The sequence below is a fragment of the Sciurus vulgaris genome (genome assembly GCF_902686455.1).
Source record: "Sciurus vulgaris genome assembly, chromosome: X".
Lineage (NCBI taxonomy): Eukaryota > Metazoa > Chordata > Mammalia > Rodentia > Sciuridae > Sciurus > Sciurus vulgaris.
The window spans coordinates 65,093,815-65,121,328 of record NC_136471.1 but is presented as its reverse complement, the minus strand read 5'-3'; the positions used below and the strand labels follow the sequence as shown (position 1 = coordinate 65,121,328).

The 27,514-nt window shown below is 32.8% G+C and overlaps 1 protein-coding gene and 1 long non-coding RNA gene across 10 annotated transcripts in view; one reads left to right on the top strand and one right to left on the bottom strand.

The window, feature by feature from the left end:
• The window catches only part of DACH2 (dachshund family transcription factor 2), a 556,457-nt gene extending 534,914 nt beyond the window's left edge, over window positions 1–21,543 (top strand). For 4 of the 9 annotated variants that reach the window (XM_079123040.1, XM_079123037.1, XM_079123039.1 and 1 more), the window contains 5 exons: window positions 827–975; window positions 1,101–1,248; window positions 4,929–5,075; window positions 6,179–6,244; window positions 21,054–21,543. In XM_079123040.1, the coding sequence (XP_078979166.1) occupies window positions 827–975; window positions 1,101–1,248; window positions 4,929–5,075; window positions 6,179–6,244; window positions 21,054–21,103 (560 nt within the window). In that variant the 3' untranslated portion in view covers window positions 21,104–21,543. Of the gene's footprint in view, window positions 1–826; window positions 1,006–1,100; window positions 1,249–4,928; window positions 5,076–6,178; window positions 6,245–16,714 lie in introns of all 9 variants that reach the window. The other 5 variants (XM_079123038.1, XM_079123032.1, XM_079123036.1 and 2 more) reach the window with 4 other exon arrangements.
• Window positions 1–27,514, bottom strand: part of LOC306650813 — a 422,453-nt gene that overhangs the window by 162,056 nt on the left and 232,883 nt on the right. The gene's annotated exons all lie outside the window — the stretch shown is intronic.

Here is a 27,514-nt window from a genome sequence, read left to right as displayed (position 1 = left end):
AAGGTGAGAGAAAATACAACTTGCATTTCTGTGACTTAGTTGATATTTTTTCATAAGGAATATTTCTCAAGATTAAAAGTAAGCAATGGAATACTGTTCAGCAATAAGAAGGAAGAAGCTATGGATACATGACACCATATGAATAATCCTCAGAAACATGATGTTAAGTGAAAGAAGCCAGACAAAAAATGACATATATTATATGATTCTATTTATACAAAATGTTCAGAAAAGGTAAATATTTAGAAGGAAAGTAGCATACTTGCAGTCAGAAGCTAGGGTGGGTGAGGAGATTAACTATATATAAATAGGTATGAATAATTGTTTTGGGGGGGACTGAAATGTTCTAAAACATTTGTTGTGATAGAAAACTCCATAAATTTACCAAAAATTAATTATATACATAAATAGTTGAATTTAATGTCTATAGATTACACTTCAATGGAATTGTTAAATAATGAAGACAGGTAGGTATATAGTTAGGTAGACACATAGATTTGAAGAGAAAAAATAAAAGGCAACTTACGCATTTCCAGAAAGTGATCTGATCATTGTTTATAGATATTCAATAACATATACATCAATTATATTTACCTGAAATTCTTTTCTACAGATTTCATATCTCTTTAGCAATAAATACGTATTCATTTTCATGGATTCTGTACTGAATCACTTATCTTTGGAAACTAGAGGCAACTGGAAGAATAGGGATGACTTCTAATTATGAGTGTCCATCATTTAGTTTTTTGATCAGTTTTTGTAGGTGATTTGGTGTAACATTTAAGCTGTTAATTTGTGAGCCTTCTGACATAATTTTTTTTTTCAGAAGAAGTACCAGTTCAAATTCCAATGATGAAGTCACCCTTGGACAAGCTCCAGCTGGCTCCTGGGCAGGCATTGCCCCCTGGATTCCCTGGACCATTCATTTTTGCTGATAGTCTGTCCTCCGTGGAAACTCTGTTGACCAACATTCAGGTCAACAATATTTCTATAAACAAAATAAATGTAATACAAGACATTAGCACCTACATAAATTATTTCGTATTTGAGAAATTAAAACAGATGAAATGAACCGCATGTCATTTGCTGTACTTTGACAGGGTCTGCTGAAAGTGGCTTTGGATAATGCTCGCATCCAGGAGAAGCAGATTCAGCAAGAAAAGAAGGAACTGCGAATGGAGCTCTATAGAGAGAGAGAGATTAGAGAAAACCTTGAAAGACAACTTGCAGTTGAGCTTCAAAGCAGAAGTAAGTTTAACAAGTTTAGGTACAGAGTAAATATTGTGTTAGAGATATTTTAAAAAATAATTAGAAATATTATCAAGGATAGCTTGATACTGTTGAAAACAAGTTATAAAGCAAAAACTGTATGTAAACAACAAGGGAGGGAAATGTATAGTCCATCTCTTTATACTAAAAAAATAATGAACTAGATCTGTACTTTGGGCCAGTGCAGATTTGGAAAAACAAACACCTAAAATTCTCTCCCAATTTTATAAATTGCATCTGTATATAGAAAAACTTATAATTCCTTATATATATGAAATGCCAACTTCTTGCTAGGCACAGTACTTTATTCTGGGATGATAAAGTGAATGGAACTCAGTCCCTGTCCTTGAGGGATTTACATTTTAGAGGGCTAGCACAACCAGTTAATGTTAAAACAAAGTGGCAAGTGTAATTATGCACAATCTTCATGGTTATATATAGAGGGTTTGTTTCCTTAGCTTGCTGGAGTGATGAGGAGATAAAAGGAGTATTTTCTGATGCTGATATCTGAATCTGAGCCTTAAAAGATCAGTAGGGGGATAAAAGAGAGTGTCCAAGGACCCAAGAGGAGCATTCCAGACAGGGAGAGCAGCATAGGCATGGAGCCAAGAAACTTCATACATGGGTGACTATACACAGCTTGTTAATAGAGTAGCTTTGGGTTTTCTGAAGTGAACGGTGGAAGATGATGCAGATAAATAGGGGTAGAAATGGAATTATGAAGAATATTTGTAACTTTGCAAAACATTAACTTAGATTTTATCCTATAGGTGATGGGAAGTATTTGAATATAAGCAAGTGAATTATCTGGTCTGAATTCATTTGCATGAATCACTCTGATTATGGGGATAAATTAGAGGAGGATTAGTGTAAGACTAGTGTAAGACTAGGAGCAGAAGATTCAAAATTTCACATTCATAATCTGCACATCTTCCCTACACTTGCCATAAAATGGTAAACAGCATAAATTTTTTTGTTAGTGTCTTGTGAATGTACACATTGGTGAGATTCACTCTGGTATATTCATATATGTACATAGGAAAGTTAGGTCAGATACATTCCACTGTTCTTTCCTCATCCCATCGCTCCTCCCTCCCCTTCAGTCCTCTTTGTCTACTCCACTGGACATTCTTCTGTTTTTATCCCCCCACCTTTATTTTGTATTACCTTCCACATATCAGAGAAGACATTTGACCTTTGACTTTTGGGGAATGGCTTATTTCATTTAGCATGACAGTTTCCATTTCCATCCATTTACTGGCAAATGCCATAATGGTCATTTTTTTGCAGACAGTACTTGACATGGTTAGCATCTCTGCAAGCAGCTCCTAAAGGGTGATGTTTGAAACTATGAGTGAAACTTAAGCTGCAGTGGAGATCCAAGGGAGTTAGAGATGCCAGGAACAATTGAAGCCTTCCAATGAGAACTGCAGGCAGCAAAAGAACCTGCCTGAGATTGGCCTGTGGCCATCAAATAAGTTCAGAGTGTTAGGAACAAAATACCATATTTCCAATCTCCTTTATGGCAAAGTAATAATCCATTGTGAGTATATCCAACTTTTTATGACAGATTATAAGCTAAGTTCAACTGATGCAATAGATAGGGCACAATGTTGATATTATGGTCGTAAAGTCATATCTCTCCAAGTATATAATAAGAATAACATTTATACACAACATACACACATTAACAATATGTGATATTATATAAACATAGAAAAAATCCTCATAAACTTTTTTCCAATAAAAGAAAAAGTGCTCCACACTTAAACCAAAAATTCTACCACATTGTTTTTTGCTGCTAGCCATACCATGCTACTTGAATTAAACACACACATCCACATACAATAATAAACCATAATATACTTTGCAGAGTAAACATTTACAATAATAGAATGATAAAATTACAGGAAACTTTGGGGTTGCCTGTCTTGGTCCACTAACCAACTCTCTTGTCCCTAGGCTTTGGAAAAACGACTTATGTGATACACAGTCTTTGAAAATAATTAGCTATATCATCTTAGTAAAGTTTTGACCTCTCAAAGACTCAGTTTTCTTCTATAAATGTAAATGGTAGTGTTTTTCTTTCCACGTGGATTAAGATATAAATGTGTTACATTCTCAGCAAAATGCTCAGTATATAGTTGATTTTCAATAAATTATAGTAATGTTATTTATTTTAATAGTTTTAATGTAATGTTTGGCATTAATTGCAATATGTGAAATTACAAATTTCAACTGAATCAACATATTGAATATTTTTTGTCTCATTAATTTTATTTGAAGCATAATTTTGTTTTGTCAAACACATTGTTATGCATTAATTTCAATAAATCTAGGTTTATGATTTAAATAATTTGTTTAGTGCTATGTTTGAATGATGATGTGAATACAGTTATGATACTAATATATTTTATGTTCAATCCTATTTAGCAGTCTTTCATCAAAATAATAAAAATCATACTTTCTCATTGTCTTTGTCTCAAGAATTCCATATTTTGTTACCTTAGATTTCTGAGACTTTGCATATGCGTAGCGATTTACTTGTGTAACTGACTCCCTTCAAGTTGTTCAAGATAGTTTATGTGAAAATACATTTAACTATGACATGAATACAATTGAAATAAATAACATATTCAGCTCAGTTGAAATATTTTAATTATATATAAGGGCATCAAACAATTTTAAATGTCAGATAATTTATTGGTTTCCTCAATGAGAGTGTTCTTCTATTGCCATAACATCAATAACTTAATTTTTAAAAACTGATTTAGGAAAAGTGTTGATCTGCTTAGAACCCTGCTATGAACCAATTTATTTCTGGAACTTAATAATTCCATTTAAGGTGCTATCATAGATTTAAGCTTTCAGAGTTTAAATATAATCTACAATGACATGAGGGCCACTAAAGTTTTTACTTGAGAGATAAAGCCTTGAGAATTGAGGTATACCTCTTTAGTTCCTTTTTACCTTTCCTGCTTACTAAATGAACATTGCTGTAGTTGCATTTTTGCAACTTGCTTATATAATCATTGCTGAAACTTGTTCTCCGTGTGCGTGTGTGTGTGTGTGTGTGTGTGTGTGTGTGTGTGTGTTTATTTGTATGGGGAGAGAGAGAGAGAGACTAATGATATATGCATTATTTAAACAAATACATTAAATAGATTTTTGCCTTTATGACTGGTCATATTTCAGTGAAATGGACATTGCCACTTTCAATTTTAAAGACCATGCTATTCAACCCAATGGATATTTCAGGGTTTTTATTTTTTGCATTTTGAAATATTAATAGCAATAACTTGATGAGTAATAATATCTTTTTTATAAAATTAGAAAATATTACTGTTATCATTAAATGCATGTAGTGAGTCAAAGTAGAAAACAATCCTCCAACCCAATTGTCACCACCATATAAATGCATGTGTATTATAGAGCATACACACTAGAAATGCAAAAAATAGAAAGAAATTGGTTGCATGATTCAACTGCAGTAAAGAACACACTCTTTGGATGAGTCAAATGAGAACTGGGACCAAAGATTTTAATAGTGTCAACCAATACATTTACATTTCTCTTTCTATACCTGTCTCTATGGTTTATAATTCATCAAAACTTATTTCATTAACCAAGATTTTGCAAAATACCTTTCCACATTCCAGCTACCATGCAAAAGCGCCTGAAGAAGGAGAAAAAAGCCAAGAGAAAACTGCAGGAAGCCTTGGAATTTGAATCAAAGCGCAGGGAACAAGTGGAGCAGGCACTTAAGCAAGCCACTACTAGTGACAGTGGCCTGAGGATGTTGAAAGGTAAAGTTTGCTTTGGACTTAAGGTAAACAAAACAAATTCTGATTTAAAGAAGAAAGAAAAAATTGAAGGAAGGAAGGAAGCAAGGAAATGTCCAGGAAATATTAAAATATCAATTTGAGACCATATATTTTGGATCATAAAAAAAAAACAGTCAAAATAACCCCTTATTCTGGGAGATACAAAAAAGCCTTTAAGTATAAGATAATTCTGTGACTTTTGAAATAGAAACAGTAAAATTGATATCATTCCTGCAACTGCAATGTAAGTGTTTCAGGTCCATTCTTGGTAGATATGCTAATGTTTGGTGAACTCAGTTTTCATCAGTTATATAGGATGTTGGTTCTTTGATGCACACTGCATCAGTATTGAGGCATTTAAGGATTATCTGTGGGAAAAGGTGCTTAAGTCATGACATATCTTAATTCCACACTTTTCTAATTTCATTTTTAATTCTGAAACCACATAATATTGGTTACACTCAGACCCAGTCTGAAGTAAATGTTCGAGTAAATACACACACACACACATACACACACACACACAGAACACTTTTACATCCTAATTACTTGCTTTTATAGTTCATCTGAAGAACACAGTAGTAAAATATTTGCTTCTAGAGCTAGTACTACAGAAAAGCCACAAACCATAATTCATATTTTAGTCTTCATTTGCACTTAGCATATAGAAATCATCATCTATCATAGATTACAAATAGAAAATAAAGCATAAGAAATGGCCATTTCCATGTAGGCAACTGTGTCCATCATCTTTTCATTGTTCTACAGTCAGGGCATGTTAACCCGATAGTTTTAGAGGATTTTTACAAATTGATTATTTTCTTAAAATTTATCTTTAGGGAATGAATGAATAATTTTCTGCATACCTAGAAATATATATTCTATTGTGCAATCCTGCCCTAGTTTATAATTCTTCCTAATACCATTAAAAATAAGCATATAAAAACAAACAAAAACAGAAAAAAAAAAAAGCCCAAGGCATTGCATTATCTGTAGGAACAAAGTACTGACTTAAGTGCCATTTTCCATTTAAATGGAATCCTAAAACAGAATTGTACCTTAATCTTGAATGTCAATTATTTCAGATACTGGAATTCCAGATATTGAAATAGAAAAAAATGGGACTCCTCATGATAGTGCTGCTATGCAAGGTATGGTAAATAGCATACTTCTTCCTATAACTGCTTAATATGTGACCCCTGGGCACGTAGAGGGGATGAGCTTCTGTGTTGATACTTTTCATATAAGTAAAATAGATAAGTTTAACTTTTTTACTCAATGACATAGGAAGCAACTTGCAATTTTTTTAGTAAAACAAGCTTAATATGAGTTTGAAAACACAATAACAGTACAGATACTTAGCGACTACTAACATTATGTAGACAATGTGAGCAAATTTAGTGTACATTTATCTGTTAAAAGAATATGCATTCTTTTATGTATTAGGCATATTCTAAAACTGTATAAAATATGAATATAATTTATCTTTCATAAGTATACAATACATATATTTTTAACTTCACTACTTTACTTTTTGTACATGCCACAAGTACAATATCTATCAATATGTTAAAAGTATTCCACACAACATTTTTATCAACCTTTAAATTTTGATGCTAATTTTTCAAATCACCTAAATATAGAAATAGGCACACAACGTGTAATTCATGATTTACCTGATACCCATAAATACTTAGGTCCTTTAAAATATTTTTTAAAAATTTACCAGTTACAAAGAAGATAAAGCATCAACAGAGCATCTTAGCAGAGTGCATCAGCACCGAACATAGAAATTTATTTTGATTACTGGAAATTCTCCAATGTAAACTAACGCAGTTTTCTAATTCTTTAATTTTAAGTAGATCACATATGTTCACTTTTTTTAAAAGACTTACTTTAATAAATACATTTCTATCAGAAAATTATTTCCTAACTGAATACTAATGACAACGATGAATATGTTGCTTGCTGGAAGTTTAACAAATTGGTTTTTGCTACTCTATAGACTGGATCAACGTGAAGGCAACAGAACCGGTTGTGGCCAAAAGATCATTTGGGTGTATCTGAGGGTCACCATTTTATGTGGCAGCTTTAGAAAACTTAGAAATATCTACTTATGTAGTCTTGTAAATCATGACCACTCATGGATCTTCTCATAATGCCTAATTCTGCTGCAACTGGATAGAACTAACACATTAACTTCATTAGATGTGATAGCATGCATGCTTGGCTCATTCAATGAAGCTTTTGCTCTTTCTTATCTTTTTTTATGCTTGCCTGCTTTCTTTCCAGAATTTAAAGGCTGTGTCTTTGTGAGCAAAGCCATTTGAATGAGTTGTAATGTTGTCCACTCGATACACCACGGCTAAATTCATGAAGAATGTCCTGCTAGTTGGGGGCCTGGTGTTTGAGGTTGCAATCACATACTAGGGCCATGGTAGGGATGAATAGCCTGCAATACTTATTTGATCTGTTCTGAATCAGTGACACATAAACATAAACACAGTTTTTTAGGGGCATAGAGCTTGCTTGAGTCCCTAATTTGAGAAGGATGTAAGGTCAGATTTGGAACTGGAAGGAGTAAACCAAACACATTACCAATATTTTTTCCTTTATTATGTTTTAAGCGTGTGCCTTCATCCAATTACTAGCTATTTTACTTTTAATTATGTGCTCCCTTTAGATCATAGTAATAACATTTTCCCAACTGAGATAAATAGAAGCTTCTGAATTGTCTTGAAGTTACTTCATTTCCATGCAACAGGCAACAGATACCTTATTTGTGGGTGGTCAGTTTGGTGATATATGCAAAAGTATGTATCTTTATTTGGCTCCAAATTTTTTAAATTTTTAAAGTCTGTAAAGCATGGTTTTTGCACATGAGCTTTTAAAGTTGGTTTTCAATGAGCATACTTTTAATAAGTTCTATGTTTTTCTGGCCAAACATAATATAATTAGGCATATATTTAAATGGATTTAGATGGAAATTATTTTAAAGCAAGGGGATTAACTTTATTATGTATCTCCATATTACAAATCCAGTTCTTTAGTATTTGTGTTTAACATTTCCCATATATGATAAAATACATGGATTATGATAAAATATGTGGGTTAATAATTGTTTATTGGATATCTGCCTTTTAGATGGCATCAAATGACATTCATGATAAATGTGATAAAAATGGAAAAGTACACACTCTCTTGTCTTAGTACAGAATTTAAACTAAATGATAAAGCTCTCATAATTTTCAGCAAAATTAGAGTAAATATCTTATGTTAAAATGACATCATGTACCCCGTTTGTGTACAATGAATCAAAATGCAGTTTGAAAAAAGAAGTCCAATTTTCCAGCCAAGAATCTAATTTCCAGTAGTGAAACTTGTATGTTATGGAGATGTGAACTTTTGAATGTCTTTATTAACATTTTAAATAAAAATTATGCTTAAAGAGCTATAATTTCATTTAAAAATCAAAAAGATAGAATTAAAGTATATCATGTTATTTATTCTAACAGTTTCCATTAATTTCCCTATCTTCTACTCTTTGTTATGTAAGTACATATTCATATATTCCATATTAAATAATTATAGATAAAAATGACATTAGAGTACAATCTTAATATCAAAAGAGGTTATTTTGAGCAAAAATGATTTGTTTTGCTAGCCAGGATAACAGATGGCTGAAAATATTACCAGAACTAATCTTAAATATAGTTCCCCAAATCAATCAGGTCAAATAATTACCTAAAAAATCTCAAAAATATTTCCTTAGAATTCCTTTCAATTCCTTAGAATTGAAAGATGCCTTTATGTTTATCTGTGAACTTCAAAAAACATATAATGCTTGGAAAATATGAAATATAAATTTAATCATTATTTTTTTCCATTCTTTCTAATAACTTTATTTTCTTTGTGTTACGGGTTTTTGACTTATTTTGATACTGTTTTCACATTTTGCACCTCCCTCAATTACCCACTTATTTTTTTGCAACTCAGAAAATTATTTCCAACCATTATTTTTGAGCATCATTTCTTGCAGCATTGCAATACAATGCCATTTCCAATTCTCATCTCCGTCACAGCAACTAATTTCAGCATCATTGAAATCATCTCTTTTCCTATCATCAATAACATTGCTGGATAGTTATCCTTAACCTGAAACTCTGACTTTAAAATTCAATTAGTTCCACTGTTTTGTCTCCTTGAGAGAATTTAAAGGTGGATGTGGAAAAATGTTACAAGATCTTCCTTAGAAGAAATAAAGTCATATCCAGCTTTGTCATAATTTTCATATATGGTGCAAACAAACTACTCATGAGCTATACTTTTATGTTTAATAAATTTTATCAGCTTAATGATATAACTTCTTATGTGCTTTGAATTTTAGTTAGTAGACTAGATATCATTCATAGACTATCTTCCAATAAAAAGATATCTGTACTACTTAAATTTTGTTAGTCTACCTTCTCAACTCCTCCTGAATGTTTTCAGGCAATCTAACATTGAATACATACTCACTCTTATAGGTATGGCCACCATCTCTGGAGGTGAAATTTTCAGTGGAACATGTACACTGCTAAGGCCCCAAACAGATTCCTACAACTCACTTGGGAATCTGAAAGCACATCAACTATCTTATCAACCAATCTCTCCTTCACATAAAATAAACATACCAGGTGTCATTAAGTGCACCTTCAGATCAATGATTTTTGCAAATGACATTCAAGTGCCATTTGCGTAGTGAATTTTTGCTGATAAAAGCAAATTAAATTAGCACAACTACAAGTGAGCTGATAAAAACTAAAACCAAACAGCAGTACCATTAGCTAACAAAGTAATATTTTCTCTTTACTGCATTCTGCCATTTAGTTATTATCCTATTGGAAATCTAATTATAATCCTTTTACTCCCTAGTCAAACTTCACAGTTTTTGCAAGCTTAGCACTGACAAGTGATTTCATTATATTTGATTGCCCGCGCCCAGATTGACTTAACTTCACTTGGAGACCTAAAAGCCCTCTCAGTTTCTCAGATTCCCTGTTTGCACATTACTGCAACAGCTCCTTTAATTAATTAGCATGAACAGCAGTAACATGAACTGCTGAACAGAAAATAACATCATTTTATGATCGCAGAGAGACTTCTCCTTTTGCATGTTTATACCTTAGTTAACTTTTGTATGACTATATTTCATTGTTGGGGGCTACAGGTACAGTTGACAATGCATGTTTCTTAAATTCTTAAAAATTGACATCATTATCTTAATAATAATAGGTAAAACAAACGGAATGTGAAGCTCCTGAATTTTAGGAAAATAGACAACAGCATTCATGAACTGACTTTCTAGTCATAAAATAAAAGAATAAAAAAGTTCAGGGAATAGAACATCATAAAGAACAAGGGCAGAGTGACACACTATTCCTGTTTCTACCACTGCATTTGTTCGGGTAAAAAGAAAATAAAGAAAAATTTAATAATTTATTTTTGTAATTAGAATGGTAGTCCCTGTAAATAATTTTTACATTTGCCTTTTGCCTACCTATATGGCATAGACACAAGATGATTTAACAACAAAAAATATTTTCATCTGGTATTTTTCCTATAAATACAGTGGAATCTTAAGTACACTTTCTTCTTTTTGCTACTAACTCATTAGAAGTAAATATCAAATCTAACCCTCATATCAAAATAAAATGGAATTTGATATAAAAGTAAACATTTCTCTCTAAAACATTTTTGTTCAGTAAAAGATGTAGAAGCTTATCTTTAGTATAGGGTGATCATTCAAAGATACAAAATTCATGATTTCATTCATATAGTGTCTGGCAAAGATGCCAATGAAGAATGAGAGCAAAATGAGAGAAGTGTCATTTGACTTCAAAAGTATCAGAAACAATTTTAATTTCTATGTATTTAAAAATCACATGTTTTAAAATATAATTTAATATTCATATCATATATATTTAAATATATATTTAAGATGGAATTCATATAAACATGTATAGTCTTATCCATTCTCTCAAAATCAATTTGAGGGCTGGGATTGTGGCTCAGTGGCAGACACTTGCCAGCACATGTGAGGCACTGAGTTTGATCCTCAGCATCACATAAACATAAATAAATAAAATAAAGCTATAAAAAAATCAAGAGAGGTGTTTATCTTTTCATGACCAACCACTGAGACTTCTTTAATATCTTTTCTCTTTGCTGCACATTTGCTAACCTAGAACAACATTCTTCCAGAGAGCTTAAGATGTCATGCCAGTATTTACTAAAAGCAGCTACCCTTGCCATAGGATTGTGGTTATAAAAGTTGAAAGAATAGTAAGGAAAGTGATAGTAGTATGAAAGGAGACAGGAGAAGATAAATCCTGTATAATTTCTTGCCTTGTGTGTGATATGATCATAAAAACAAAAAGAATAGCAGATAGAACTTCTCTAATAGGTTTTTCTTTAACTTTCATCATAGTATACTATCTTTCTTTAGAGGTTCCACTGACTGCTTATTGCTCTAACCTCATCAACCATTAATTTTCTTCCCCTTGATATCTTGTGCACTCTAATATCAGGCCCTCTAATGTTCCCATTTTAGAATGGAAGTGTTCTTTTGCAAAGCAGAGATATACAACAAGTCAGAGAATAAATAGTAGGAAGTAGAACTTCTTAAAGATTCTCTCTTAAATGCATTCTTTGAAAAGTACGCACCTTGTACTATCCCAAGAAACTTTATTGCAACTGCCATCATAGAGGTAGAAAAGGCTCCAGCACATAGCCCACAGAGACGATCTCAGCTTCTCAGTTTCTTTATCAAAAGCAGCAGATTTTTTTCCTATGCACACTAGACAGTGTGCATCTTTTATTTTCATCCTCAGGAAGAAGTTGTCTATTTTCTTCATCTACCATAGGATTTTTTTTTTTTTTTTGGTACCAGGGATTGAACTCAAGGGCACTCAACCACTGAGCCACACCTCAAGCCCTATTTTGTATTTTATTTTTAGAGACAGGGTCTCACTGAGTCACTTAGTGTGTCACCATTGCTGAGGCTGGTTTTGAACTTAAGATCCTCCAGCCTCAGCCTCCTGAGCAGCTGGGATTACAGGCGAGTGCCACTGCACCTGGCTACCATAGGATCTTTGTCTTGATTGTTCATACATCCCAGATCATAATTCTCTGTTGTCAAATACCTATGTGATTAGAGCACACATTATTTTTTAGCTTTTTCTTAGGAATATGTGAAGAGTTTACATTACTTTATCATTTAGGCCCTCATTGTCATGAAGTGTCTTGTACCACTTACATAGTTAACAGAATTATTTATAGTGACTAAAGGCTGTCACTAATTTTGATGATTTTATAGAATCTGATCTATAGATCTAAGATTTATACTTCACTTACATAACAGATGAAATTTAGTGATAGCAAAATAAAGAGAATTTGAAGCCAAGATAGTTTGATTGTTCTGGCCGTAAGCATTGTTTTTTCTTTCCTTTCCTTTTTTTTTTTTTTTTGTGGTGCTGGGAATCGAACCCACGACCTTGTGCTTACAAGGCAAGCACTCTCCCAACTGAGCTATCTCCCCAGCCCCCGTGAGCATTTTTAATCTCCAGGAATAATTCATTAATTAATAGATGTTTTTACTATAGTCTAGGAAGGATTGTTTAACTTAACTATGATATCTGCTTGACAAGTTTCTTTATGTTTCATCTTTATATGTACAGAATACAATTTTTAAACTTGGGATTCACCCTACCCTAACTTCAATCTGTATATATCTCAGGAAATGCATAAGAAAAAAATATTTGACTAAAGTTTGTTTTACTTTTTCTCTTTCACATTTGTGTTTTAATAAATATGGCATAGAACATTTTTATACAAGTTTATGTAATCATATACTGACATCTGCATACCATCTATAAAAATTAGATTTATTATATTGCTTCCACATAAATGTGTGCTGCCTGTGTGAAGTTGCTCATTGGTCTTAGAATGAGGTATTCATAGCCTAAAGTTGGGATAGTGGAGGAAAAGAAAGACAATAGCTGGTATATGTATAGTATAATTTACTTTGTACTATTTTTAACAAAAATGTCCTCTAGTAGTGTTAACCACGGATGGTAGTTTTGAATAGTGTGATTAATCTTAGTTGTGTAATTATGAAAATGAATCAAGATAAGTTTATTTGCTTGCTGTTAGTAGTAGAAACTAAGAAAGAAGCAGGAGTCTCAACTCACTCATTGCTCTCACTACATATAACTATCAATCTGTATTCATAAAAATCTTTCATAAATAGCTAGGAAATTTATAAAACTTCAATATTGTCTGATACAGAACAGTGCACATGAGGAGGACTTCTCCAGTACACAGTTAGTCAAAACATTGTAAAACCAACTATAATGTAGTAATCATTTCTGCCTTAAAATTTGTAGAGGTTGGAATAATGTTTACAAAAATTAGACAAATATTATACATCTCTCTTTCTCATGTAAATCTGCACAGAGCAATTGAAATAGTAATAAAAAGAATGTTTCTTATTTGTGTACAATCTCTCATCACCCCTGACAGAACTTGACTTGGACAGATCTTCAGTTACCTAATTTTAGATTAAGATTTTCTTGTTATGGGGCATTCATGTAAAGATATATTTGCTCTGAGGAGCTTCTTTCTCATTTCATATAACATTTAACTTTGGAAATTAAAGTGTATTTAAAGAAAATTCATTAACATTTCATACAAACTTTCTTGATCCGTCTGAGTTTATGTTTTACTTTTGTAATGTTTGAAAATTTACATTGGTTATGATCTGCATATTATCTGGAATCTACTTTTTTCAATAATGCAAATGATTATCAGGGCAATATTTTCCCCATTTCCTTAGCTAGCTTTCAAGAAAGTATATTTTTGTCATAAACATTTCTTCCCTATTTCTATTTTCCCAGAAATGTTTAAGTATTCTTGTTTTCTTTAAAATAACCAAAATGAATACATGCAAGTTGATCTCAGAATCTCTGAGTGAGTGGATAATGAATAAAGCAAAGCCAGCAACAGAGTTAATAAATATTTAAATTGTACAATCTCCTGGCAACTACATTTCCACCTTCTATGGGAAATGTTGGATATTATCATTTGAAACATTGTACAAGTTATGTAATGTTTAATTTTTGTTATTTTCATTTTCTTCCATACTTTGGTTCTTTGAAATCAGATTTTATGGTGCTTTCCTATAAGTTTAGCAGACAAAAATAGTTAAAAGTTATTACAAAAGAACTTAATTATGTGTTTAAATGTCATATTAAAATATTTTCATTATGCATCCTATACAAAACTCCAATAAATTTTGCCCTTACAAAACATTTTATAACCTACATATTTATGAAAAGTGGGATATAGGTAGGAACTTAGATTCATTAGAAACAAGAACAGCATTTTCACAAGAGCATTACTATTTGAAAACAGTAAAATAAGATGGCATCCACATGTGACATACATATATAGAGCATCTCCCAATAGAGTCAGCATTTCATAAATAATAGCTTTCATTTATTATTTTTTCCCCTTCTTCCTCTTTCATGCTAGAAAATAGAATTCCAATATCTCTAAGGCTCTTAACATGAGTCAAAAGTTACAGATATCTGTACTGGACATATCCTTTCATTGCTATTTTAAGTCTAGTGTATGAGAGGCACAAAGAAGTTGCAGAAAGATCACTTATCTAGTAGCTAGGATTTCTTAGTTTCTAACTGGCTAACTCAGTTACTAACCTTCAGAAATCATTCAACCTTTTCCTGTCTTAAATTTAGTAAAATAGTTATCATAATACTTGACTAACTTTTTTTCATTAATTAGATGCAAACTCCGACAAGTATGACAAGTAGAAATTATCATTATTACTATGCCCTATCAAATATACATGAAGTAAGCATTTGTGATTAAAAACATAGAGGTTAGCAGGGATATAATATTTCACATACAACTGATGTGTGAAACTTTCTCTCAAACTTATGCTCTTCACTAAATGGTTGTGGTGAATATATTGCTATATTTTATCTCCATGTGGGAACAGAAGGGTATTCATGCTACCATTTTACAATGAGTCTTAGAAGAGCTGGAGATTCGGTAAATGGGGAAAGGGCAATTAAATAATTAATTTACAAAAATTAGTAAGAGAGTTTGAAACTCCATTATCATACTACTTGCAAAACTAAAAAACATGACCTGCATTGACCTTGATTTTGATTCAATTATAAATCTAATTATTTTTAGGGATAGCCAAGGTCAAGTGGTTATTACTTAAAGAAACCTCTGTTTTTCAAATAGAGGTTTAAAAACCTCTTTATTCTAAAAATGAATAACAGACCCTTCTGAAAAAATTGGCTCAAAGTAATTTTCTTTATTAGACAAAGATGAGTGAAATGCTGTACAATTTTATTATTTGCCTCTTGCATGCCATGGTCTACTTTTCATTCTCTCAGATAAGTAGCTCCATAATTGTACTAATTCACTAATAACTAACTGGACCCCAAACTAACCTCACTACTTTTGCATATTTGATTTGAAAATGAAACACAATGAACTTGTTTCCACAACTGAAATAGAGTTAATACAATTAATTGTACATTTAATTTAATTTGAATTGCACCTAAGACTAAAGCATACTGATTGAATAAGCACATTGTTTTATCTCTCTCTAATTTACTTTACAAAAACTTGATCTTTCAATGGTGATGTTACTTGGTGCCAAATATAGTGTCCATTTAAAAATCAGAAACACCTCATTAATTAAACAACTTAAGAAAACATGGAACTTACTTCTTAGAACTCATTTAAAATATTGTCATTAGTTCCACCATAAGTTAGCTACCCCAAAAGAAAAGTTTTATAACCTAAAATATGTCAGTAATTAAGCTGATTAGTTTTTAAGTTGTTTATGTAAGTGAGCAAAGAGTGAGGAAATATTTAGAATAAAATCATGAATGCATTATTCTCTAGATAGAAACTTCCCAAAACATAGAGAGATATGGTATTTTTAAAATAAAAAATTAAAAAGTGAGCAGTTACTTTCAAATAACACCCTACCAAGGAAGGAAATATCCTGAGAGAAAATTGCAATCCTTAACAAAGATACTAGCTCACAGAAAATGGTGTGGATCTTTACCTATTCTTCAGACTGTGGAGGAAAAAAAAAGAAAACCTCCTAAATTCTCCTTGCTTATTAAACTAGTCATGCATTTCACTGCAGGTTGTAAAGCAGTAGAACATGCACAAGGGGCTCATAAGCATATTTTAGAGTTAGGGAATATCATTTATACCATTTTTATATTGTCAATATTACCCCTAGAGAATAAAATTAAGTTTGAAACTACTGTAAATCTACAGTTTTGCTCACCTTTGTATAATTTTATTTTCAATAGAATGAGACTCACATAAATGAATATATGATTAAGGAATAAACCTAATAAAATAATACATGTACTACACACTAGTTTATTCAAATATTGAACATATATAATAGAACAAGATACTTTTATAGAGTTTGTGTTTTTCACTGACATGCATTGAGTAGATTTTGAATTTTCTTTGTTGGAATGAAATTTTGACCAGGTCTTATTGTTTTTTCTGTGCAGCCTGAACACTGATGCCGGAACTCCAACTGATCATAGGCACGAATAGGGTGCTGTAGCAGTTACCTGCTTATCTAGTGTTGTAATTCTTTAGATTTCATACTCAAATTCTTAAATTATGGAACCTTCAATTACTATTTGTTCATTACTGATAATTAGAATCTTGCACTTATAGGAAAAATGTGCTAGAGAATGGGTTTCATACGTTTTTAGGGGATAATCATAATGATGAGTGAATCTGATACTTTATACTTCTTTAATCCCTTTTTTCCAAGGAGTTCATAGTGCTTCACAAACATTATCATATTATTTCACACAGCATCCTAGTGGGGTAAGTAGGTGGAAAACATTTTAATACACATAAAATGTTATTTCTAGATGGTATGAGATAAAATGTAGACATTCCTGCTTTAAGCTATGGTTACTATGAAATAGGTTTATTTGTCAGACCTGGTAATTAATAGAAAGTGTATCAGGAGGTAATTAATTTGTACAATTAATGAAAATTTGTTATCATGGCCTGGGAACTCTCCTTTCTAAAAGAAAGATTTTACTGTAGTGTTCTCTAAGGAAATAGAGGGAGCTCTTGTTTTTAGAGTTTACCCTGCCTACATTTTTCCTTGAACTGTTGGTGGTGGAGCAAAACATTGAACCCCTTTCTGTTAGCATATTAATTATCTGTAAGAAAGGCAGTGCTAAAATTAGACACCCAAGCTACTAAACAACTCCCTTTATCCTCTTTCTTCTCTCTTTTCCCCAATCTTGCTTCCTCTTTGTTTTGCGATCAACAAGCAAACAGAATAAAAAATATATAGACATAAGAAAGGAGAAAGGCAGATACAATGGGACATTTACATCATGGATATTTTGTACTGTTCATGCTCTGTTCTAGATATGGCCAGATGCCTAACGTATTCAAGTGATTAGGGCCAAATGAAACATTTGGCTTGAATTGCCCAGAGAATTACTTGAAGTATTTTTAACTTTTTTTTTAACAGATACATGGTCAAAGACTGATGATATATACCAGTCATCATTTTTATGCCTCCTAAGAATATAATAGGTATTTAAGTGATCAGAAACATTTAATATCACTCCAAAAATGCCCCCTTGCATCAAGCAAAATCTGATACATTGTGTTATATCTGCCCTAGAATTAAGTTCCGATGTGACAAAAGAACCACTCATTTTATGCAAAGGGCCAAATGAATTCTAACAAAGAGAATGAATAAAACTTTATTAGTTCCCTATGGAAGTTTATGCAGATTTAGTTGGAATTGCAACTACTCAATGCACTTTTAAATATTACTTTAGTTCATGTCAATGAATATAATATTTTAGTCAATTCATATGCTGAAGGATTTTTTTTAAGAGACAGACATTTGGCTTCTGATGCTCTCCATGGAATATAAAAGATCTGTTTATGTAGAGTAGGTATGATGTTTTAGCTCAATTCAGAAAAAAGTCAAGTTAAAAATAGGTCCTGAAGAAGATTTAGGCAAATCAAATGAAAAATTTTATTAATATCAAATAGCTGAATAATGATGAAGCATGACTAAAAATAAAACATCCCCAAATCTTTCAACATTATATATTCAAATGGCATATGTTGAATGATAAGGGAAATTGAACATCATTTTTAAATTAAGTCACTTAAAAACACGCCACTGCTATTTTATAAATATATTTATTTTCCTTGGGTTGGCCATGAAGAATCCTCATGCATTTTTTTCTGGCCTTTTTGTACATATCCATCTTCTTTATGACACCTGATTTTAGCTATTTATTTTCACAATCTTTAGATATAGAACACATAAAAGAGGTTGGGATAGCTAGCTGTGGCCCTTGAAAGATAATTCAACTGAACAGTAGAATGTTTCCTGTATGGAGCTTCTGTGCCATGGGGTATGCCCATGTCAGTCAGTGATGTACTAAGGGAAGGGCTGCATGGGCCTGCGTTGTTACTTAAAACTGTCCATGTTTGCAAATATAAAATTCCCCCTTTTATCTATTGGATAAATCTTAAAGTAATAATCCCTGCCAACACTCCCCAGATAGTGTGTGTCCCTCCTTTAAAGTTCCCAACCTCCTAACATTCTTCCAAATAGACTTTGTTCGTTGCTCTTCCTGATCTTTAAAATTGTTTACATCCAAAGTGTACATCAGATCATCTCTGTTTGGAACTCAAATATGAACCCTCTTAAAAACATGAAACATTCAATTACTAATTAGCTGTTTCCTATGTCTAATAAAGTGAACATGCTGGGTTTGGTTTAAAATTCAGCTACTGCACTCCTCTGTTTATGGTTCCAGATGTTTTTGTTTTATCTAGGAGTTTGCTTTGACAGCTACCACTAAATGATAAATCACTCATATTATAGCTGAAATGCATTTTGAAATTGAAATGTGGCAAACTTTGAGATTGCTCCAACGATCAGTGTCAGTTAGCAGGTCAATACTGACTCCTACTTTTTGGTCATTTAACATTGACATATGTAAAACAATAACAGAACAGGTGTTAACTTTATACAACATGCTACACAGGAGTGTATTTTGCTACTGGTCTTAACATTGGGAGAAAAATTTTATTACTATGAAATCTCAATTTATTATACTTTGGGTAAAAATAATTGATTCATATAAATATTGTCTTCTTGCTAGCCTAGGGTTTTATTTTTTATTTTTTTTTAATTTTCAAGCTGCTGTAGAAACTGTTCCTGATAGGCCTTATAAGCAGAAACATTTAATGAAGTGTGTGGGCAGATATGTTTCTCTTTTAATAAAGACATAATTATACATAATAAATGAGATTTTCAGTAACTGAATTTTTCTAAATGAAGAATGTTGATTGTCTTTTGGCACTCACTGCTGTGTTTATGTACCTTTCTCAGAGGGCATTATTTGTTTTGCCATTGCTTTCAAGTTTGTAATGTTCACAATTTGTACTGCATGACTTGAGCTTTACTATATTGTATAAATTTGAATCCTGGTAAAATGACTGTCTTGCATTTGATGTTGAAGATCTTTCCTATGAAATTTAGGTTGTGTATACAGAAGATGAGATAGACTGGAGAACTGAGCAACTAACTAGTTCCTTTCACCAGATTAAATATTCTCACACTCCATGCACAAAGCAATCTGAGCAATTCTCTGGGTTGACAGATTACCAGAGTGTTTTTAAAATATAAACTTTCTTTTGTTTTGCTCTGCTAAAAAGATCAGATAATTTCAATGAATTTCTTGGGGAAATATCTGGTTACCCTCTAATTATGTTCAAACTTCCAGCTAGTCTGACTAATACAGAATCAAACTTATTTATTCTCCTGTTACCTTACCATATCTTTATTTTTGGTTCAGAGGGTTCAGAGGTATTATTCAAAAATTTCCACTAACTGACCATGACACCCTTTACACAGAAAAAATAAATATTTTAAAGATATCATGCATAAGGTCAAAACATGTATACCTTTCTCCTAACAAAGCTAAACTTTGAACTAGATTAAATGAATATTTTACACTAGACATATCAGCTCAAATATGATAATGTATTCTTTATGTGTAGAGATGATACATTTGGCTCATAAACATAAGCTTTTTAGCATTTCTTAAGCAAGATAATAGAGTCATACTGAGTCAACAGCACTTTCTTTCCAGCTTCTCATTTTGTAAGCAAAGGACAATTTGTGATTAGTAAGATACTCAGGTCATAAGCCATTGTTATGGAAAATAACAATTTTAAACATAAAGAAAGATAATAAATTTTTAAAAAGTTTCATTAATAATTTTTAATCACAACTATCAAATGTTACTTAAATCTAGGATACTATGAACTCTAGATTATCAATACTCAAATGAATACTGGTTTGAATAAAACCTCTGGTCATAATGGTATATAGAGCTAGTCTTTCTTCATGCAGTATACACAGTCTTAAGGTTAAACTTTGGAGAGGAAATTCAAAATGTACAAAGCTGTCATTAACTTAGGCCAAAATTATATAACTCCTTTCCCCCTGTTTTGGTAAACTATAGGGACTTCAATGTATTATTGTGTACAAAAGGAAAAATAATATAGATCACTATAGACATTTATAACATTTCATGAAAAAAATCAGTCTTCAATTTCTTCAATGTTGTCAAAAGAAGAATAGAAAATATATCATTAAAACTGAAGGATCTTTGAAAACTGACATATTAACATACAGAAATGTTAACTTTTACAAATACTAAATTAGACCTGTTACATTAAATCATTTTAAGTTCCTGAAGATAAAAGTTTTAGTATTATTAAACATGTATCAGATTTATTCCACAGAAGAACTAACTTGTTTTCTTTTTTTTAAAGGAGGTAACTATTACTGTTTAGCAATGGCACAACAGTTTTATTCGGCCTGAAAGGTCCTCGCTGGCTTTACATAAATGAAGATGCTTGTGATTCCAGTTTATCTCTGAAACTATTCAACATGGAGTTATTTCAATTGTGTTTATCAGCAAAGCTTTGTTTACTGAAGCAGCTATTCAATCTGTTACATTAAAAAAGGAATATGTGTACATTTTAAAAGCAATGATGTAAACTTTGTCCTCACATTAGATTGACCAGTTTAAGAATATGAGCTAAATCCTAATGGCTAAAGTAACTTGACCATATTTGATGCTTTTCTATGATTATTTCAGCTTGGCTTTTTGTCTTTCAAGAATAAATACTGTAGTGTGTTAGAGATTAGATTCTTATATGTATGGTTTCTCTGTTCTATCATATATTAAGTTAAAGTACACTTTCTTTGTTAAAAATGTACTTGCTAAACTTCAGTATAAATAAAAGCATTTTGACTTTGTCAATTGTCACTGAATTTTTTTTTTTCAAATTGCCATCTGTGGTCATGGTAATATGTAGTAGTCAGTGCAAATCAAAATATAGGAAGGTGTTTGCAAAGTTTTCTCCAGTTTAGTTATTCCAAACAAATAGGAACATGCAACTTATTCTCTCCACCCATTTAAACAGGTCAATATTCTTGTCCTCAATTATTCTATTTGTTCACCTTGGATTGCCTATTCTGGCTATATGTGTTTAATGAAGCTGTTGCTAGGAATAAGGACTGACTTGGAAGCAGGAAAAAAATGTACTGCACAAAGAACTGTAAAATATTTCTGGACATCTGTTATTTTCAAAAAATTTCTTCTGCAGCCACCTTCAGTGGAAAAAGACAACAAAATTTAAGAAAGTGTTATACATCTACATTAGTCTCCCAAAATTCCTGGTTCCTCAGTATGTGCAAGTGTCTAAACAGTGAAAAACTGAGGCAAATCATGGCCCTCTCCTATGGTTTATACAATCTCTCTCTTTTTTTTTTTTTTTTTTTACTTTATCATTGGTCTACTTTCAGTAAAATCATGGCACTCACTCAAATTCTGGTTCACCCAAGAACCTCTCAGTTTTCCCTATTCTGTGGCAGTGCCACTTAGACACCTTGCCTGTCTTGTGAGACATGTGTTGTGTCTCAGAGAACTTCTAGCTGGCCACTCAGTGACTGTGTCTTCTACTTTGGAATCATGTTGCTATTTCTACAGATATTTCCTCTCATCATCTTCTCCTCACCATACTCATTTATGCCAAACTTGAGTACTAATAGAACTAAAAAAGATTTTGCTATATAGGACAAAGATAATTAAATGTTTTTATTGGTAAGCTTGCCTGCTTTGGTAGTATTCTATACCCGCATACACCATGACACAAAAGAAACAGGGTCCAAATAGTCAATCATATGTTATGTTGGCTCATATTATGTAAAGGCTAATGTAATGTAATGCCATTAGTTCCCCAACTCTTACAGTTCCAGGTGCCTACTACCACCAGTGATTTAATCTCACCTGGTAGCAGTAACCTGTACTGACTTACCATCAATGGGGGTAATTCAGTTCTGGGTCCTGTGGATGGATAGGACTTCTAGGGAAATAGAAACAACTGTATTAATCACTTGGTTATTTGGTGCACAATTCTGAAGAGACTGAGCTATGAAATACTGGTAGTGAGACCTACTCTCCATTGCCAGTATTCCTGGGATAAGATTGCTTGCCATTTCAATGCAAACCCTTGACTGTTTTTCTATGTCCCCTTCCTCACCACCCCTTTCTCTTCTCCAACAAAATAAGAATCTTATCCTTAAGAAAAGGCATTGGATATAGGAAGGAAGGATTTCTGTCATCAGAGGACAGTGATTTCTTTGTACATCCATTTTTTTCTCAGATATAGCCCTCTTCTAGGGTTGAGAGGATCAGTGCTACATTTTTTCCTTTTTATGTTCTGGGAGTGTGGCTGCAAGAACTGGATCAGCCTCAGGCAAACTTCAGGATCTCTGACCTCTCATTTTGCACTTGCAGAGCACTGATGGGGGTATGCACAGCAACTCCCACTGCCAGACACACTCATGAAACCATAATGTTTATTTACTATTCCAATAGAAATGTGTCTTTCCATAACTCTCAAGTTACCTAACCTTTTGGGAAGATTCAATTGTTGCCATTCTTCCCAATGTATGCCATTCATGTCATGTTACTCAGCATTCTATTACTATAACAGATACCTGAGGATAACAACTTATAGAAAATAAAGTTATTTGGAGTCCTGGTTAGAGGTTCCAGCCTATAATTTCCTGGCCCTATTACTTCAAGTCTTGTGGAGCATATGGTGGAGCGAAACCATTCATCTCATAGCCATGTCACTATAAGAGAAGAGGAAGAGGCTGATCCCACTATACACTTCAAGTGCCCTCTCAGTGATCCAAATTTTTCTGACTAGGCCCTGCACCTTCAAAGTCCCTCCACTTCCTGATAGTGCCACAGGCCTGCAACTAAGTCTAAACACGTGGATCTTTGGGGGACAGTTATCCAAACTACAGCATTCTGTTCATGAACCCCAAAGACTTATGACCCTCTCATAATGTAAAGTGAATTTAGTCCATTTGCAAGAGTCCCCAAAGTCTTAAGTATTCTGTCATTGCTCAGAAGTTCATGTACAAAGCCTCCTCTGAGATTCTACGCAAATTCAGCTGTGATTGATCCCTTGTTAAAAGTAAACACATACTTCCAAGATATAATGGTGATATAGACAGGGTATATGTTTCAATTCTAAAAAGAAGGAATAAGGGGACTTGAGATGAGTGATCAGATCAAATCAAAAATTAAATTCTAAGTCTCCATGTCCAGAATTTTGGGCACACAAAGCTTGAGAAGACCTGACTTAGTAAGCAGCAGCTTGCAGACCATATTGCTATTTTAATCGGCCAATTCTGCATGTTTCTTATAGCTTTCTTGGCAGGCATTAAATGGTGCTGATGCCTTTACTTTTGGGGGTCTGCATTGAAGCTTTGGCTTTACTGTCATAATTCTACATATGACCCTGTCATTGGCTACTTGCAGGGACTCTAACTTGAAGCACATTGCCTGCCTCCCAAAATTTCCTTTGAAATCTTGGTGGAGTCCTCCATGATCTCAATACACTTATATTCTTCATGCTTTCAAAACCAACATCACCTGGATAACCCCAAAACTGGCTACAAGTGTGAGACATACCTGGATCATCATGAACCATGCCTTCAGAAACCTCTTAGTGACTTTCCAGCTGAACATTGGGAGACAAATCTCTAGGTGGTTTTTACCTGCAGGATACCTCGAGATTCCCTTCCCAAATGAAAGTATGAAACAAATTTGCATTTTTACACATTTGAACATATGATGGGTAGGGTAGTCTAGAGATTCCTTAGATGACTTTGAGGCATCCTTCCTATTAGACTGATGCAAAGCATTTAACTACTTTTTATAGTCAATAATTTCTTTAGTAACTGCATCCTCCTGGATCATACCTTTACATGTACTCCTTTTCTGGCCAGACTGAAAATATTTTAAATCTTTCTACTTTGTGACATTTGCTCTTTATTCTCCTTATAAATTTGGCTAAATGTGGCCAGTATTTCCCATGACTGAATGCTGTGCTTCCTTGAAATTTCCTCCAATAAATAAACTAATTTATCACCTTTGAGCCTGACCTCTTGCAAAGTCTCAGGACATAGCTAAAATGCATCCAAATTATGCACTGCTGTGTAACACAGATGGCCTTTAATCCAATCTCCAAAAGTCCTCATTTCCATTTGACACCTCATCACACCTCATCAGCATAGCTTTTTTTTTTTTTTTTTTTCAATGCTCAGGATTGAACCCAGGTCCTTACACTTGTGAGGCAAGCACTCTACCAACTGAGTTATAGCCCCAGTCCAGCATAGCTTTCTTTTTTAAGGATGTCTGCATTCTTATCACAATTCTGCTTTTCTGAATACCCACCAGAACATCCATAAGTTCCACTTACAGCATTCTAGGTTTTTCTAGCTTTCTACCCCAAACTTTTCAAAACTCTTCCTGCAACCAATTACAAAGTCTTCTCCACATCATCAGGTATATAGTAAAAGCAACGACTCCACTTCTGACACCAATTTCCTATGTTAGCTTTCTTTTACTATAACAAATACTTGAGACAATAAACTTATAAGCCAAAAGGTTTATTGGCTCACAGTTTCAGATGTTGGAATTCATCACAGTGAGTGACTGAGGAGGCTGAGGCAGAATGATCAGAAGTTCAGTCAGCCTCAGCAACTTAGTGGGGCCCTAAACAACTTAGAGAGACCCTGTCTCAAAAAATAAAATAAAATAAAAAAGGGCTGGGGATGTGGCTCATTGGATAGGTGCCTTTAAGTTCCATCCCTAGTACCAGAAAAAAAAAAAAAAAACTGATTGTAAACCAAATATTTGACCACTTCAACTTGAACTTGTAGAAAAGCTCTCCATAATCATATACATAGCTAAGTGACTCATTCATTCAAAATCATAGAAAAATAGAAAACTATCATGTATTACAGGTAATATAAAATTAATCAGGATATTTTTCATTTGTTTCATTTTTCATTTGTTACTGATAGTCATACACATGTTCCCACACAATATATACACAAAACCTTCTGGTTTTCTTTGTAAGTAATCACTGAAATTAAATATGGGTATTTTTCCTTTTTCTACTGGCTCAGCATGCTCTTGAACATATGCACATGTAATTCATGACTGGTAAATCAATGGTCATGTGTAAAGATACTTGGCTGTCATTGAGAGAAATTGTAGTCACTTTGAATACAGAATGCCTAGATGATGATAAATGTGAAGCTAATTATTGATGTCCTTCTTTTGACTTCACATGAAAAATGTAAGATTTCCCCTTTTTACCTTCTCTTGACTACCTTGAAATACTACTTTGATGTTTCTAGGTTGAAATGGAGTGATAGTTAAGCTGAGAACACAAACTAGGCACCATGTTATTAACCCACATTCACTAGAAGTATGGAAGCCAGAAGCTTTGGAAAACAAGTGTACCAATTTAGCAATGGTAAATCTCTCTAGAGTATCAGACATATTTATTATAATTGAGCTATGACACTTGCTTCAATTAATCAAAGCAGAGAACCACAATAACCACAAATGCATTTGAACTCAATTAATAAATTTCTTAAAACATGCCATCGTAATTCATTATGTTCTGATGGGGTAAATACTTCATCTTTGGATGGCTTTATAAAAAATGAGTTAAACCTATAATTTTTGGGGTAAAATTTATGCTAAAATTCATGGGAGAAACTGCCTTCTGGATTTCTATGGTATTTATGAGATTAGCAGTATACAAAGATCTTAGAAGTTCCAGAACAATATGAACATACCTAAAACCTCCTCTTAATCAAAGGTGAGAATTAAAATTGAAAGTAAGTAGGTGCAAGTTTTAGTTGGCTTTTTTGTTGCTGTGACCAAAAGACTTATCAAGAAAAACATAGAAAAGTAAAAGTTTATTTTGGTTCACAGTTTCAGAAATTAAGTCCATGGTCATCTTTCTATGTAGCTCTGGGCCCCAGCAGAGTCAGAAGTGGAAGGGCATGGCAGAGGAACACAGCTCAAGACATGGCAACCAAGAAGAAGAGAGAGCTCTGCTCATCAAGTACAAACTATAAACCCAAAAGGCATAACTTATGTTTTATTTTTCTAGCCTTACCATACCTACATGCAGTTATCAACCAGTGAACACATTCAAATGGGTAAATCCACCAATTAGTTTATAGTTCTCATAAATTATTTCACCTCTGAACATTCTCACATTGTCTCACGTAAGAGCTTTGGGGGAACACCACTCAACCAAACTATAACAGTGCCATTTGGTGTCTATCACAAAAAGGATAGTTTATATAACAAGAAACTTCCAATAATATCAAGGTAACAGAATTCACATTATAAAAAAATAGAAGTTACTACAAATGCTATATAATTAAATACCAACTGCATGATACAATGGTAAAGAAGGAAAAACCAGTTATATACAAAAATCATGGGTAGGCTTTATGAAATTTGAAAAGAATCCCAAAGAACATTCTAAATGAGGAATGGAAAATATAAGAAACAAGCACCTGTGAATTGAGCAGCTATCCCATTTGTTTACAATAAAAAAAAAAAGAAAAAGAAAAAAATAAAAGAAACAAGCATCCCAAAGTAAAAAATTGGAATGGCATGTACTACTCTTAGAACAGAAAGAATCCTCTATGAGGAAACAGAATTTTTGTCCAACTGGAGTGGGAGATAGATTTTGTTAATTAACATGGGACTCTAATATAAAGCACCTTAAAAAGGCATCAATGAGCATATAAATGGAACCTGTTTGGAATATCAATCTATGAGCACTGTCAAATGGACTGAATTGAGATGATGCACAAAAAGAGACAATTATAT